General features: G+C 27.0%; 3 protein-coding genes across 3 annotated transcripts; 2 read left to right on the forward strand and 1 right to left on the reverse strand.

Annotated features, from left to right (window-relative positions):
- The first annotated feature begins 2153 nt into the window (after window positions 1-2153).
- On the forward strand, window positions 2154-3305 carry LOC124941569 (metalloendoproteinase 1-MMP-like). Its single transcript, XM_047481909.1, has one exon. It carries the CDS (start codon window positions 2154-2156, stop codon window positions 3174-3176), a length of 1023 nt encoding a protein of 340 aa, XP_047337865.1. The 3' UTR covers window positions 3177-3305.
- A 3160-nt stretch (window positions 3306-6465) lies between these two features.
- On the forward strand, window positions 6466-8820 carry LOC124942459 (WAT1-related protein At5g47470-like). Its single transcript, XM_047482970.1, has 6 exons — window positions 6466-6678; window positions 6757-6822; window positions 7736-8078; window positions 8157-8321; window positions 8389-8540; window positions 8612-8820. Exons 1-6 carry the CDS (start codon window positions 6479-6481, stop codon window positions 8745-8747), a joined length of 1062 nt encoding a protein of 353 aa, XP_047338926.1. The 5' UTR covers window positions 6466-6478; the 3' UTR covers window positions 8748-8820.
- Window positions 8821-9806: 986 nt separating this feature from the next.
- On the reverse strand, window positions 9807-13472 carry LOC124942806 (putative glucuronosyltransferase PGSIP8). Its single transcript, XM_047483362.1, has 5 exons — window positions 13093-13472; window positions 11309-11567; window positions 11017-11218; window positions 10799-10946; window positions 9807-10505 (listed from the first exon to the last, which is right to left on the reverse strand). Exons 1-5 carry the CDS (start codon window positions 13347-13349, stop codon window positions 9959-9961), a joined length of 1413 nt encoding a protein of 470 aa, XP_047339318.1. The 5' UTR covers window positions 13350-13472; the 3' UTR covers window positions 9807-9958.
- Between the last annotated feature and the right edge of the window lie 2942 nt (window positions 13473-16414).

The following is a 16414-nucleotide window of genomic DNA, read 5'->3' on the forward strand; positions in this document are numbered from 1 at the left end:
GCAATTAGTGAAAGAGGTCAACTACTTAAAATATATGAATTATTTTATTTTATTTTATTTTTTATATCTATTATTTTTAGTTACATTTAGGTAGTCTATAAATAGTTATTTGACTTTTAATATAGATATTTTATTAGGAGGGTTTATTGCTTGGAAGAAGTTAGCTCAATATTTCAAATTGTGGAAATCTTACTTTATATTAAATACTTTTTTGTTTTTATTTTTTTTTTTCTAAAGTTTCTTCCTATTTTATAGATAAAGGGGTTGGATTAGGTTAATTTTTTTTTTAATTTCTAAAGAAATATTTTTTTAATACCTGTTTTTGATTTGATTTTTTTTTTAAATTTATAAAATAGTGTTTTGAATGATTATTAAAGGTTTTAAAGAAAATAAAATGTGATAAAATAGTGTTTTTGATTAAAAATTGAAAGATAACCCCACATTTAATCACCTCTAATTATATATATTTTTTTATAAACTTAGTGATATTATTTATTTATTATCTTAATACATTTGAATCATATATATATATATATATTTATAATTTTGTGTGGGAAAAATTATAAAAGGATATAATATAATAATGAAACGACAGTTTTACCCTATGAAATATATTATACTATTTATTATTATGTCAATTATTGTTATCTAATTTAAAATTATTTTCATTATAATTTAATTAGATGTATAATGTATAAACTAAATTTTAATTAACTTCTAACTTAAACCCCCTCATTTTATCTATTTCATTAACTATTTAAAATAAATAAATTTAACTTATTTAACAATTAATTAATTTAATTGTTTAGTTGATATAAGCTTATTTTTATTAGTATATAATTATAGTTTTTAAGTTATAATTTACATAAATTATACATGTATATTTTTTTTTTCATAATAACTAATTTAAAGTAAATATTAATTAATAAGTTGTAAGGATAAAAATGATAAATTGATATTAATTAAATATTCATGGTTAGATATTTTTTTGCTTTATATTTTAATTTGTAGAGATGCATCCCAACCGGATATATTTGATATGTGGTCTACTTGTTTTGTAAAACTCTATTGGATAAAGAAAAATATTAATTAGAGAGGAAAGTTATACCATAATACTATTTTTTTATGTTTAAAAATAAGGGTTAAATCCGTCTTCTCGAAATTTTATATAGTAACTTGATCTAAATAATTTTAATGTAGAACATTGTTATACTTTGTTTAATAAAATTAATTTTTTCTCGAATGAACTTTGTTTGAAAAATATTATAAGAGTATAAGGTCCTTATAAAAATCTCATTTTCCCAATAAGTTAGTAAAGCCAACCTCACAACATAATTCTTATTAATAATAAATGTATGCGACTAAAAGAGTTACACGGACTATCGATAACTATTGGGAGACATACATTGAAACGACAAAAAGAACTAGACTTTCCAAATGAATTTTTGTTCTTATATTTTTTTACCAAATATATCGTAAAGATCCTTCTAGTAGCCAATTAATTATATTTTATTTTTTCTTCTTTTAATTATCTTTTCATGCAAATTTGTTGGGTTTAAACTTAAACATTTTTTATTTTAATTGCATTAATTATATATAAAGAAAAGTATAAAAATGCTAAATAATAATAAAAAGAAATTACATCATATTAGTATAGAGAGGACTTTGAATAAGGTTACCTCTTCTACAAGCTAATACCCCCATTCACTTATATAATTTAATTTTTCTTTTCCCCAATTCATAATAAATTATAATTACTATAAATGAATAATAATACTAAATTTATCAGTCCCCATCAAATACAACCTCAAAACTAACTATTCAATTTGGTCAACAACCATAGGGAGGTTGTACTAATCATAATCTAAATTGGGTTTTATCTAAAAACATTATATGTTTTTATCAAAATTAGTTAATAATTAATATAAAATTCAAAAAAAAAATTAAAACTATAACCAGTGGTTCACCCACCATGAATATGACTATCCTTTAGAAAAGTCAGAATCTTCATAACTTTCTCCATCCATGAATCCTTCTTCATTGATCTTATCTTTATTTTTGTCTTTATTTTATTTAATTATTGAGTTCTTACTAATATATATAATTCTAATTAACATAGAAATCTCAAATCCATCAAAAAAAAAAAAAAAAACATGTTGGCGGTTTTCAGTTATACCGCCGGCCTGTCTCTCTTCATCTTCAACCTTTTGTTTCTCCCATGTTTCTCAATTAGGGTTCTTCCTCCAACAGACACGTGGAGGGTTTTCGACAAGTTTCATGATGCAGAAAAAGGAACCCATGTCGCCGGCATGTCGGAGCTGAAGAAATACTTCCATAGATTCGGTTATCTTGAAAGTAAGAATTTTTCTGATTTTTTCGATGACCCTTTTGAATCCGCTGTTGTTTTATACCAGAAAAATCTCGGTTTGAAAGTCACCGGAAAACTCGATTCCGACACCGTTAATCAGATCATATCTCCTAGATGCGGTGTCTCCGACCAAGTTCATAATCATAAGTTACACGTGACACGTCACTATTCATTTTTCTACGGTCAGCCTAGATGGGTTAAACCCGACCCGATTAGTTTAACCTATGCTTTCTCTCCTAGTAACATGATTGAATACATACCCGAATCCGATATCATGACCGCTTTCGAACGCGCGTTTTCGCGATGGGCTGCTGTGATTCCTGTCAACTTTACGTTGACCCGCGATTATTCATCAGCGGATATAAAGATCGGGTTTTACTCGGGCGATCATGGCGATGGGGAACCGTTTGATGGTGTTCTTGGAATACTAGCACATGCGTTTTCGCCAGAGAATGGTAGATTGCATTTTGATTCGTCTGAGATTTGGGCGGTTGATATGAAGAGACAGAAATCGAGAGTTGCGGTTGATTTGGAATCGGTTGCGACTCATGAAATTGGACATATACTCGGGTTGGCTCATTCTTCGGTTAAGGAAGCGATTATGTATCCGAGTTTGAGTCCGAGACAAAAGAAAGTTGAATTGAGAATTGATGATGTAAATGGAGTTCAATTATTATATGGGTCAAACCCGAATTTTCAAATAAGTTCTTTGTTGGAATCAGACACGTCTTTAAGTTGGGCCGTTAGATTGGATGTTAGATATTCCTCATTTGTGGGGGCAATTTTAATTGCAATTGTTCTTTTATGATGTTTCAGTTTTAGGTAGTTTATTTAAAAATTCCTTCCTATTATTTTTTTTGGGAAGTTGAATATATTACTTGTATATCTTGTATAAGTTTAAGGATATAAATGAATTTTATACCAAAAGTTATAGGCCCAATAAAAAAATTGGTTAAATAAAGCCCAACAAAAAGAATATCTCAATAAACTTTGTAGTTTTATATTTTAATGTAATGATTATTATAATAGATGATGAATACGTAAATTGTTTTTCTCTTTGTTATTAGACACAGAGAAAAATGATCGTATTTTAAGTTTTTAACTTATCTTTATTTTATATTAATGACATATACTAATAGGGCGAAAATATTAATAAATTTAAAGAGTCTTTATGTCACGTTATCGAGGACCTCGTTTCTAAAAAATAGATCATATGTAGATTTTACTGGGACTAACTAATAAAAGACCTAGAGCTGGAAATGATCTTAGAAACCAATCGCGTTCTGAGAAAAAATCTCAATATCGCATTCGTCTAGAAGAAAAACAAAAATTGCGTTTTCATTATGGTCTTACAGAACGACAATTACTTAAATATGTTCATATCGCCGGAACAAGAACAAGTCAGGTCCTCTGTGACCAAATTCAGCTTCTGCCCCTTACATAAAATGATAATTAACTGTAATGATTATATTTAATCATTACAACTCTAACCCTCCTAGTTAGAGGCATAGGAAATTTGATCTCAAAGTAACCTAGCTGAACTTATTCTACTTGGGGACTGTAAACTTAGTTAGAAAATATAGCTGCCCAACTTCTGAACAGGGTCAACTGACAATGTTTGTTAAGTTTATCTTATTTATAGGTAATAGGTTTTAAATTTGTTAAATCCTTAATAAGAATCTTCATAGTTAGAAATTTGGAGATTTTGGAGTGTGGATGATCAAATGTTTGTTTTTTTTTTTTTAATTTGAGGTTTTCCATGACAAGCAAGGGCAGCATTGTCAAGTAAGTTTTTTTACTAGTTTATACATTATGATTTATGTATTGTGTTCCCAAATTCAATTTTGTATAAACATGGAATATTTGACCCTTTGGGACAAAATGTGATTGATAATTAAATGTCATGTTTGAAAATTTCTATTATATGTTGTAAATCTGGATGTTAATTCCTCTTATTCTTGTTGAATTAAAGTTCGGTCTTTCGGTTCCAATCGATTCTGTTTGTTTGATTACTGCCAAAATACATGAGAATTGCAAATTTATGTTTCAAAGAAATTATTTGATTCTTGAATCTACGCTTAATAGTATATATTTGTATAAATAACTATAAACTAATAAAAGTTCATTAAACATATATATTATTAAAAATTGATTCATATAATTTATGATAGTTAAGAATTTTTTTTTTTAAAAATTTATTAATTAAATATTTACTTTTTCTCTCTCCTTTCTTTTTAATTAATTAATTTATCTCTTTTAATCTATTTCTTTTTTTTTATTCTGATGTCTTATATCATTTGATATTTAATTATTTTAATTTTATTTCTTTCTAAAGTAGTTCAATGTTTATTATAATTTTTAATTATATTAAAAGTTATAAATTCTGAATCAAAAAATTAAATAAAAAGAATTATTAATTTCAGTTTTGTTTATTTTAAAATACAACAAAATAGAAATATTCCATAAAAAACATTACCCTGTAACAAAATTTACTAACAATTTGTTAAATCTTTTTTACAAAAAAGTAGACATATTACAATAGATCAAACTATTTACAAAACATTATAATAGAACAAAACTGATAGAAGAAAAATATGAAAAAAGGAAGAGATAATATAATCGATAAGAAGAAAAAAGAAAGAAAATATTTAATTAATAAAAAAGAGGAGAGCTAATACTTTTTTTCTTCAAATTAGTTTTGTTTACTAATTAAAAGGCTAAATGAACCAATTTTTAATAGTACGTACACTCAAATGAACTTTTATTAGTTTATACGTCTATAACTAAGCTAATTGTACAAGTATGTAAGTCTAAATATGAGTGTGTTAGTTGTAAAAGTACCTATGTCTAAATATAAATTTTTTCCAATGTTATATTACTAGTGTTCGTCTGGCTAATCAAAATTGGTTCATATTATTTGTTTCTTCTTCTTTTTCTTCAATCTTTATACATGTAACTACTATTTCCTTCTCAATAGTACTTTAAAAAAATATTAAATCAGTTTATTCTCAAAAAAAAAATTAACCGACTTTTTACTTTTAGCTTAAGATAATTTTAATGAAAATTAAAATTTTCAAATATATTCTATTTTTTTTAGTTGTCTTGTGCCAATCATCAATATTGTATAGACCGATGGAATGACAAAAGAGACAAATCTTCATTTGCTGTAAATTGATATCTCAGTTAATATTTTAGAAAATCTACCTTAAGAGATTGTTTGATCTTGTGTTCTTTTTCAGTTTTATTTGTCTTTAGGATAAAACTTTTATTTGACCAAGTTTTTTTTTAAAAAATAAATAATTTTTTAAACTTTAATTATTATTCTAAGATAGATAGATCTATATGAGAAAAAAATATATTAAAATAAATAAAGAATTAAAAATATTGACTTTAGGATAAAACCTAAAAAGAAAACCCAATATATATCAACACTATTCAGCTTTATTTTTATTTAATAATTTTGCAAAATCTACGTACAGAAATTGTTTATTTTATTTTATTTTATTTTATTTTTATTAATGGTTACAAATATGCAATGAAACTAAGTATCATATCATAAAAAAAAATAAAAAAATAAACTCACAAAAACTAATAAATTGACAAGTACTAAGTTTAAAAAAAAGAAGCAAAAATTATATAAATACCCACTACCTTTAAAATAAAAATGAAATAAAGTTAGTTGTAAAGCAAAATAAATGACAAATAAAGTTCAACCAAACAAAAATAAAGGATAAGGATGATATTAATCTTTTATTTTTTTTTTTATTAAGAAAGTATTAAAATTTCATTAATTCACTACATATATTATTACATTAATTCACCCACCAATAATTATACCCATTAAAAAAGAAAAAGATATTTTAATATTTTTTCCATGCCATCATTTATAACTTTCCCATGTAATCATGTGTAAAATAATCTAAAAATTACATTCCCAAGAGAAAAAAGACATTGATTATGGTGAAATAAACAAGAGGTCTAGCTTAAACTGTCCAAATTCCCAAATAAATACCTTTTTTGAACGTTAGTTGAGACAAAGAGAAGACAGGTAGAGCTAAAAACGTGGGCATAGGAGACAGGCTTTCTTGTTTTGAAAGGAAGAATCCATTAATGGCTGCTGCTGGAAAAAGAGAGATGATTGAAGATTTGGTTTTGGTTTTTGGATTAGTAACAGTTCAGATTATATATGCAGGAAATTCAGTATTGTTAAGTTATCTTTTGAAGTTGGATCTTAATCCTCTTACCATAGTCATCTTCTCCACTTTTGTTACCTTCTTTGTTCTTTCTCCTCCATCCATTTATTTAGAAAGGTTTGATTTTCTCTGTTTGTTTATTCATCACTCTTTTATGTACTGTTCTTTCTCAGACCTTTGTGTTTTTTTCTGCAGGAGTAAATGGCCTACCAAGTTCAATTTCAGACTGTTTTTGCAGCTTGTTTTAATGTCTTTTGGAGGGTAAGTAATTATCTCTTATGGGTTTATTTTGTTTTGTTAAGATTAGTTCTTGAGAATTATAAATGTTCAATCTTTAATTATTCATTTTGTGAGTTGGGTTTGATCTTGGGACATTGTTCTAGGTGGGAATCAAATTTATGGGATTGATGTTTTAAACTTTAACACTTATCTATGTGAATAAATAATAATTATTTTTTTTTGTAAGGAATTGATTTTGTTAGTCCACAATTTTGGGAACATCACAAAGTTAAGGGTTTTCATGGGTTTTAATTAATATGTCAAGATTAGTTGTGAAATGATTTTAAAAGGTTTAATCTTTAAATCTTGAGATTATTATGGTCATGGGAAATCAATTTCAGACTGTTTTTGCTACAATTGCAATAAACTTTGTCATGTTGTTTATTAATTTTGTCAAGACTAGTTCTCAAGAATTAAAATGGTTCAATCTTTAATTATTCATTTTGTGAATAACATTTGATCTCGAACATATCACTGAGTCACGGTTGTTCTAGGTGGGAATCGAATATAAGAGTTTGATGTTTTAAAAACTTGTAACACTTATCTAATATTGGCTTTGCTTGATTTGGTGGGTGAATAATTTTTTTTTGTAAAGGATGAAATTGTTTGTTTTGTTAGGGAGCATCACAAAGTTATATAAGGGTTTTTATGGGTATGTCAAGATTAATTGTCAATGATTAAAAAGGTTTAATCTTTAAGATCATAGTTATGTTTGATTTGGTGGGGTAAAATAAATAATTTTTTTTATGAAACCATTTCACTAATCCACAATGAAAACAGCCCAATTATGCCAACATTAGTTATAAGTTATAAATCAAAACAAATACTCCAACTATTTTATATACATTTCTTGATCTTTATTGAAATCTAATCAATCATTTCAAATAATTTTCAGGGTGACTATATTCCAAATCTTATTCCTCAAAGGAATAATGCTAACTTCACCGGCCATAGCAACCGCCATGCCAAATCTTGCCCCCGGTCTAATCTTCATCATCGCCGCCACATTCAAATTGGAGAAAATTAAGCTAAGTTGCATTTACAGCAAAGTGAAGATAGTTAGTATATTACTTTGTGTAATAGGTGCCTTAACAATGAGCATTATGCAAAGTAATTCGCCAATGCCAAAGATAAATCGATTATCAAACAGTCCGATTTCTTTTGATTCAAATAGAATCATAGGTTGCATCTACCTAATGGCTGCAGTCTTCATCCTCTCATGTAACATTGTTTTGCAGGTTTGAATTATCAATAAACTTAATAAACACATTTCATTTAGTAAACATATATTGAAAATTTTATTAACTATAATGCAGGCTAAAACACTAGTGGAATTTCCTGCCCCTATTTCAATATGTGCAATAACATCATTTATCGGGGCGACTATGACAATGTCAATCGAATTATATCAAAATCATAAGCTTGATTTTGGTACGCCACAAGTGATCAACACCAAAGACCTAATCGGACTCTGCCTCCTCGTAATAAATTATTTTTTTTATCGCAATTTAAACCGGGCTTAGGTTAATTTTGATTGATTAATTGCAGGGAGGTATAATTGGTGGAGTTAGCAATAGTTTTGGTGGATGGGCAATGAAGAAAAAAGGGCCAGTTCTAGTGTCAATGTTTACTCCTATTTCAACTGTTGTTTCTGCAATTATCTCATTCTTTACCTTTGGAGAAGTCCTCTCTAGTTCAAGGTATATTTTAATTGATGAATTAATTAATTTTAATTTTGAAATTATAAATATTATTATTATTATTTGTGCAGTTTGATTGGGATGATGGTAATGTTTATGGGTCTTTATATGTTCCTTTGGGCAAAGAGTAAAGAAGGTTTCACTTATCTTCAACTTAAACCCATATCTCAAGAAGAACATGGTGTGGAAAAGCCTCTCTTGTCTTAGATTTTTCAATTTCTTTTATCCTTTGGATATTATTATGTAAATTAAAACCCAAATATATAATGTATGCTTTGTTTGGGGAATTGAAATTGGTTTCCTAAATGTTAATGTAGATTTGGTTAAGTTTGTTATTTTGTTCCATAATAAATAGAAATTAGAAGAAACAATATAAAAATGTTTAAAACAAAAATTATTTTATTCAAGCTAAAATGTTAAAATTTAATCTACTAAAATTGTATAAGTTAATTAAATTATAATATTGAATTATTATAACTATTGAAAAACTCAACTTTATCAATTTACTAGTTGTCGTATAAGAGTTTAAAGGTTTTAAATTCGATTTTCATTATAAATGTCTTAAGTTGCTTTTTAATATTATACTACGAATAATTTTTTTTTATAATTTAATACAGTTACTTAGGGTTACTTATATTATATGGTTCTAAACGAGAAGGATCGAGTCAAGCTGAACAGCTTTAGGCTCGAGTTCAGCTCGTTTAGCATATATTTGTAAATCATCCATTTCTCGTAGCTTAAGCGATTAAGTTTCGTAAATACAATGAGAAATTAGAGCAAACCGAAAAAACAATGTCGAAATCATTTCTTACAAATATTCTGAGCACAAATTAAAATTGTTGTGGCCGACCTAAATTACAAAACTCAGCAAGTTTATGGGTCAGGACATACCCCACTTCTAGACAGCCCAATGACCTATGTAAAAAAAAATAAAATCTATTTTTATTCTTTTCTCCCATTTCATTTAGTTAAAAAAAAATTTGACTTAAGGCAGCCCAATCTCTTTTAGTTGAAATAATGATAAATTCATATAAATCAAAATTACTACAATAAAAAAAAAATTTATACAAAATTTCAAAACTCTAAATAATAACACTAAATTAAATAATATGTAGTTGGTGTATTTTATTAGTTTTCAAAAATATCTATATAAAAATTTTGAAAAAATTGTATTAACAACCAAAATAATCATTCAAAATTTTAAAAAATTGATGTGCTCTCAAATCTACTAAATACATAATAATAGCAATGTGAATAAACAAGTCATAAATTGAATTAAAAATATCATCTCCATCCTTTAACAAAATCAATTAATATTCTATACAAAACATTTTTTTGTGTACCAAATTCTAATAAGAGAAGATCCATAACCATAATAACCATCATAAATATTAATAAAATTAAAAATTTTAATATGATTAATACAATTTGTTAAACTCAGATTCTTGTATCGATTCACCCAACCTCGGCATGATAAATGCTTCCCTTTCAATCGAAACTTGAAGACAAGCCATTACCTTAACAAAGGCACCCCAAACCGCAGGCGCCGCGCAAAACGCATAACCGAAAACCGCCAATGCTCGAATCACACCATCTTTATACCAAGGAAACGCCATCACAAGTAAAACACCATAAATTCCAATCCAGGGAACTAAAACCGGAAGCCAAGGGAGAATAAACGCGTTTATCGCAACAGATGATAACGCAAACGCTCCTAACAAGTAAACCGCCCAACCTACCATTGGATGAACCGTTCGAGGGATTATGAAAAATGGAACCGTGTATGCAGCTAGTATTGACCACAAGGCTGCCATTTTAAGACATGTTTGTATCATGGTTATGTTCTTGTCGCCCGACCTTCTATAACATAGTTTTGTTATGTTTGGTCGGGCGATTCTTGTCATTGCGATTATTCCTAGGTAGATTATTGCTTGGATTATTACAATCGGCATCTCCGCTCCATGCCTGTCCAAACCAAACCAAATAATTACAAAAATATTTCGTCATATTAGGAATAGAAATGAATAATCTGTGTTTTTTATAAATTTACATTTCATTTAGTAACATCCGGCCCTAAAACATCATATTAGATATTGTTTGGTGTAACATTTTTTTAATATTCAAATACAAACTTTATTAACAAAATGCAATATATTCAATTCAACTTTTTCGAATCAATTTGTACACTAAATTGGGACTAAAGGGTATATGATTGTGCTAACTTCTTAAATTCAAAAAAAAACAAAAAAAAAACATACCCGATTGTTTGACGACGTTGTTCATGCCATTGCAACCCGAGTGGAAGAACGGGCCACGACCACCAATACCATGGCTTCAACCATGGCGCACCCGGGAATGTAATAACACTATTAGGTCCACAAGGTACATTCCATCTCAACCTTAGATCTGAATTAGTCAATCAATTAATCAACATTCAATCATAATCATAATCATGTAGCAAATTTAATAAACTTACAATAATATGAAGCATCCATTTGATATCCAAGAGGAAGTCTATACATCCCTTGAAGAATTGAACCATTAACAGGTGGATCAAACATAGGTTTATCAAGCAAATCAGGAAAATAACTTCCAATAAATCCTTGATCAGCTCCATCTGGATTCTCTCTTCCATTCTCCAATTCACCAATCATATCATTGAAAACCTTCTTGGAAGGCTGAAATTCATATTAAATATTCTTGTAAATAAAGAAAGATCAAACCTTTACTCATACATTGTCATGTTGGTTATGTACTTATGTTTATACCTTGAGTACAAAGAGTCCCGTGTGAAAGATACACGGATTGATGAAAACAGCACAAAACTGACCACATTGGAATAGTTCATCGGTTTTCTTGAGGAATAAATTGTCCACATCGAGCATGACTACTCTATCGTAATCCTCCAAATTCCACGCGTAGAGTTTATTTAGCGTTAGTTTGAATCTTCTATCGAAATTGGGTTGGTTCTTATACGGGTTGTTTAGATTCTCCACTTTTACTACTCTTGCACCGTCTTCTTGCTCGCTTCAAAAAGATCACGAAAACAGAACATAATAATGAGACTAACGGTTTACTTGAATTATGTGTCACATGAGCACTAATTTTGTTTTGTGGTCAAAATTAAGGAGAATACATTATATAATATTGCACAATGTTACATGATTTATTTATTTTAAAAATCATTATGTAAGAAAATAGGTAACATGGAAAAAGTCAACAATTATTGGATCTTAAGAAGAAACAACCTAAACATAATTGAAAACCATGAATTCTGAGCTGGCAAATATATAACTTTACAGCTTGTTTGATCTGGGTTTTAAGTAAATATTTTATTTGATTTAATTTTTTAAAAACTATTTTTTTAACTTTCAATGAAAATAAATAAAGGGTATTTTCATATTTTGTGAATTAAATGAATGATGAAATAAATAAGTAAAATGAAGGAAAATATTAGGTTTTAAGTAAAATCCTAAAAACAAAACTAATATCAAACAAGCTCTAGTATTGACTTTGTGCCAAATCCTTATATAACATCAATCAATATCTTTTTGATCTATTATACAAAAGTATTAGAATTGTGACCAATTCTTGTAATTTTATTATTCAAATATATGTTTATCTTTAATAAAGAAAAAATCAATAAAGAAAAGAAAATAGTCATTTTGAAATAGACTAATAATTGTTTATTTTTAGAGCCGGCCAAGTTGACTTAAGAATTTAAAAACAAAAAACTTTTATGGGTCGGTTCTAAATCACTCACCCATCATGTCCTAAGAAAAAACATACACTAACATCTCCTAATTAAAAGGATCTTAATCCTAATTAGTTTCAATCTAAGACAAACAAACAAACAGAGCACTATGACCTTGTTTGATCTTAAGTTTTTTACCCTAGAGTAGCATAGATAGATAGCAGAAATTTGGTGAGATGAATGATGTCGGAAATAATGTAACAACATTTCATAGAACTTAAAATCTAATAAGAGAGAAAATTTTCATTTTTCAAATCCACTCTGACACATCATTTCCGACACCAAATTCATTCTCTCTAATTTATTTTAATTATCAAACAAGATAATCTATAAAAATCCAGATAAATCCAAAAAAAAAATCAAACTAGTTCTAGTACACTCACCATAGATTTGTACCATCATATTTTGATGCCCCCATGATCTAATCTTTAACATTTAGAATATATTTATTATTATTATTGTACCCACAAACAAAGTACACAAATTTTCAAAAAAAACAAAACCCGGTTCAACACATGGCGGCTCATCTTCCTCCCTAAGAACTAACTACACACATGTAAATGTTTCAATTTCCCCCCATTCAAATCACGACACGTACAAATTTCCACTCCCCTCTCTAAACCCTAATCCAAAAATCAAATCTTTTCATACTTCCATTTCAAATTTAACCCTAATCATCATTTTCTCACCAAACCCACCTCCAAAATTACAACTTTTCAAATAACAAAAACAATATTTACACGTTCTTAGTCGTTTTTACCACTTCAAAAGACAATAAAAAAAGTTAAAAAAACTTACAAAGCTTGAATCCACCGTAGAGGAACATCAACGGATGCAATGACAACAAGATCTGCATCGACGGCTAGCTTTTTAAGCGATCTAAGCATAACGCGCGATGCAACATAAAACTCATAATCTCTTGGCGTTCCCATATACATCATAGTCGCGTAAGCGTTTCTATGTCCACTTCTAAACGCCGCCGTATCGCTTACCATCGTAGATAATACTATAAATAATAAAATACCCAATCTTTTCTTCATCCCCGTCGACTCCATCTCCGATCAAAATTCCCCGGCCTTTTCGCCGGAAAACCCACCTCGCCGCCGCCGGCCGCCGGTCAAATAGAATCAAAGAAGATGGAAGATATGGACAAAAGAAGAGATGATTTTAGAGAGAGAGAAGACTAAAATGATACTACTCATAGATATAGAGAGAGAAAGGTCATATAAATATGACCGGGCAGGGCTACGGGCAGAGACAGGGGAACGGGCAGCATAGTTAGTCTATCGTTGTTGAGAAGTGGAGAAATAAATATTAAATAATATCTTATCTATGAGATGTATGGACAGCCGTTAGATTCATCTGACGGTTTAGGTTCCGTCAAATATTAATTACACTTAAATATTCTTTTCTTTTTTCTTTTTTCTTTTTTTTGTCCATATCTAAACTTTTTGAATTATTTTAGACTTTTTAGAAAATTTTAGAATTGAAAAAGTGAAAAAATATTATTCTAATATATTATATTTATTAACATATAAGAAAAAGAGTCCTTACTTTTATAAATAATACAAATAGGAATCATAAGAATATTCAAGAAAAGGAAATAAATTAAATATATCTCATCTCCTTAAAAAATTATACATTAAATTGATAAAAGTATAAAGCAAAATAGATAAATTACATACACAAATAATTAGGTAGATTTTATGAGATTTTAAATTTAAGTTGATTTCACCCAATAATCGACTTAAACTTTGAATTATAATATTTGAATTATTAAAATTTTAGTTATTTTTAAATAAACAAATTGAACATATTTATGTTTTAAATTGAATACAGTATATATAATGTGTTAAAATAATAAAAAAAAAATGAAAAAACATAATTGTTATTTAAGTTTCACAAATATAATAAATTAATTAAGAAAACATGCATTCATTTATTTGTAAGAAAATTTTAAGTAACTAAAATTCGAGATAAAAATATTCAAGTCTTAAAATAAGAAAAAGGACAATTTATCCATTTTAAATTTCCCTGTATGTAAAATAATAATAATGAAAATGTATTTACTGTTATATTCTATTATAAAGCTACATGTTTATAATTTAATTTTATAAAATAAAATAAGAAAAAAAAATTGTTAATAAAAAGTCTAATTCAGGGCCCCAAACATTGAAAAGACTGTTTTTTCTTAGCTTTTCCAGTCCTCAGAACAAGTCAGAAGAACACCTTTTTTCGTGAAACTTCTCATTTCTTTCTACCTACTCATACCTATAAATTTTTATTTTTAATTGATATAATTTTACTTATTTTTTTTTTTATCAAATTTTAATTATTATAATAATTTCAATTAAAAAAACTCAATTTTTTATCTAACAATATTTTAATTTCATAATATATATTATTCAAAATAATAAAAAATAAGTCCTTACTTTAAAGGGTGACTCATGGATAAACTCAAATCGGACACGCTTTATTTATAAAAGGGAGTAGGATAAGGTTAACTAATTAATCTAATTTAATTCTTCAATATTTTATTTATATATATATATAAATTAATTAATAATGAATTTATTAAAACTGCAATTATAAGCAGATTGGTTGTAAAATCATAATTAAATAAACTTTATATAATTTATTTATGTCACATCTTCCACTAGCTGTTTATTTATTTATATTATATAGTTTTCATCTTTCTTTTTTTTATTCTTTTTTCCTTATTCAGTTGTAATTTGTATGGGTGGGATGATTGCGTCTAAAATAGAAATTATATTTAGATTAGACTCTTAGATTAGACTCGACTTCATTATTTTAATAATTAAAAATATATATCAAAGATGGAATTATAAATTAAATTTGACGGTGGGGATTGAAGTTTTTTTAGGATAGACTTAAAAAAAATATAAAAAATTATGTATCAAAAAATGGATAAACATGAATTTTGTCCTTATTTTTAAAGTTAGACAGTAAATTATATTGAAAACAAATAGAAAATTATGTAGTAATGTTATTATTTTATTGTAAAATCTATTTATTTATTTTTCTAAAACCTACCTGAGTTATAATATAGATATTCCCACAATTATATCACCATTAATTTCACTAAAGTATTTACGTCCCTATCATATTATTTAAAGTTTTCATTTATGAAAAATATATATATATATATATATATATATATATATATATATATATATAAATAAATAATGATAGAGAGCGCGACTGTGAGACAGCGACTAGAGAGCGATGCTATGTGGGTTGACAGGTGAAATTAATAAATAAATAAAAATATAATAATAATTAAAACACGTTTTTGTAGAATATTCTCACTCCTCTTATTAATTAATTTCTCTCTTTCTTTTGTTAAATAATTTATCTCTCTTATTAAACCATAAATCATAAACCCTAAACTCTAAACCCTAAACCTAAACTCTAAACTCTAAAACCTAAAACCTAGATACTTAATTCTAAATTCTAAACCCTAATTTATTTCTTTAATTTTTATGACTTTTATCAATTCTTTTATTTATCCAATATTTTTTATGGTTTCTTTTTTTCTTTTTTTAATTTTTTTTTTCTATTAACTTATTAATATTTTTTTAGTTTTATTATTTATAAATAATTATAAATAAATGTTTATCTAATATTTTTATTCTCACGATTAATAAGAAGAAAGAGAAAATAATTAATAATAGAAGAGAGAAAATAATTAATAATATGAGAGAAAATATTCCACCTGTCAACCCACGTAGGCATCGCACTCCCAGTCGCTGTCTCAAGTCGCGCTCTCTATCATTTTTTTTTAATATATATATATATATAATGATACTTAATTTTTAAATTGTCTGGATTATCGGGTCGATAGCTATGATTAATTTGAATATTTATGTGAGAGTAAATGGATACTTTGGTCGAATTGTGGGTTGATCCACCCATAAATTTAAAACGGTTAAAAATAAATTTAAAAATGTTATTTGTAAGTTTCGAACTTGCAACTTAACAAAACAAATACAACATTTTAACCATCTAGGCTAACAACACTTTATTTTTAAGATTCAACATCAAATTTGATGAACGCGAGACATTTTAACAATAAAAGTTCAAATTTTTAACTAACAAA

Source organism: Impatiens glandulifera, chromosome 6, assembly GCF_907164915.1.
Source record: "Impatiens glandulifera chromosome 6, dImpGla2.1, whole genome shotgun sequence".
In the NCBI taxonomy this organism is placed as follows: domain Eukaryota; kingdom Viridiplantae; phylum Streptophyta; class Magnoliopsida; order Ericales; family Balsaminaceae; genus Impatiens; species Impatiens glandulifera.

Coding starts and splice junctions, on each gene's coding strand:
- LOC124941569 (XM_047481909.1), top strand. CDS start 2,154: ATGTTGGCGGTTTTCAGTTATACCGCCGGCCTGTCTCTCTTCATCTTC.
- LOC124942459 (XM_047482970.1), top strand. CDS start 6,479: ATGGCTGCTGCTGGAAAAAGAGAGATGATTGAAGATTTGGTTTTGGTT. Junction 6,679..6,756: donor CCATCCATTTATTTAGAAAG/GTTTGATTTTCT, acceptor TTTTTTCTGCAG/GAGTAAATGGCCTACCAAGT. Junction 8,079..8,156: donor CATGTAACATTGTTTTGCAG/GTTTGAATTATC, acceptor ACTATAATGCAG/GCTAAAACACTAGTGGAATT.
- LOC124942806 (XM_047483362.1), bottom strand. CDS start 13,349: ATGGAGTCGACGGGGATGAAGAAAAGATTGGGTATTTTATTATTTATA. Junction 11,219..11,308: donor CGGGACTCTTTGTACTCAAG/GTATAAACATAA, acceptor TATGAATTTCAG/CCTTCCAAGAAGGTTTTCAA. Junction 10,947..11,016: donor AATGGATGCTTCATATTATT/GTAAGTTTATTA, acceptor TGACTAATTCAG/ATCTAAGGTTGAGATGGAAT.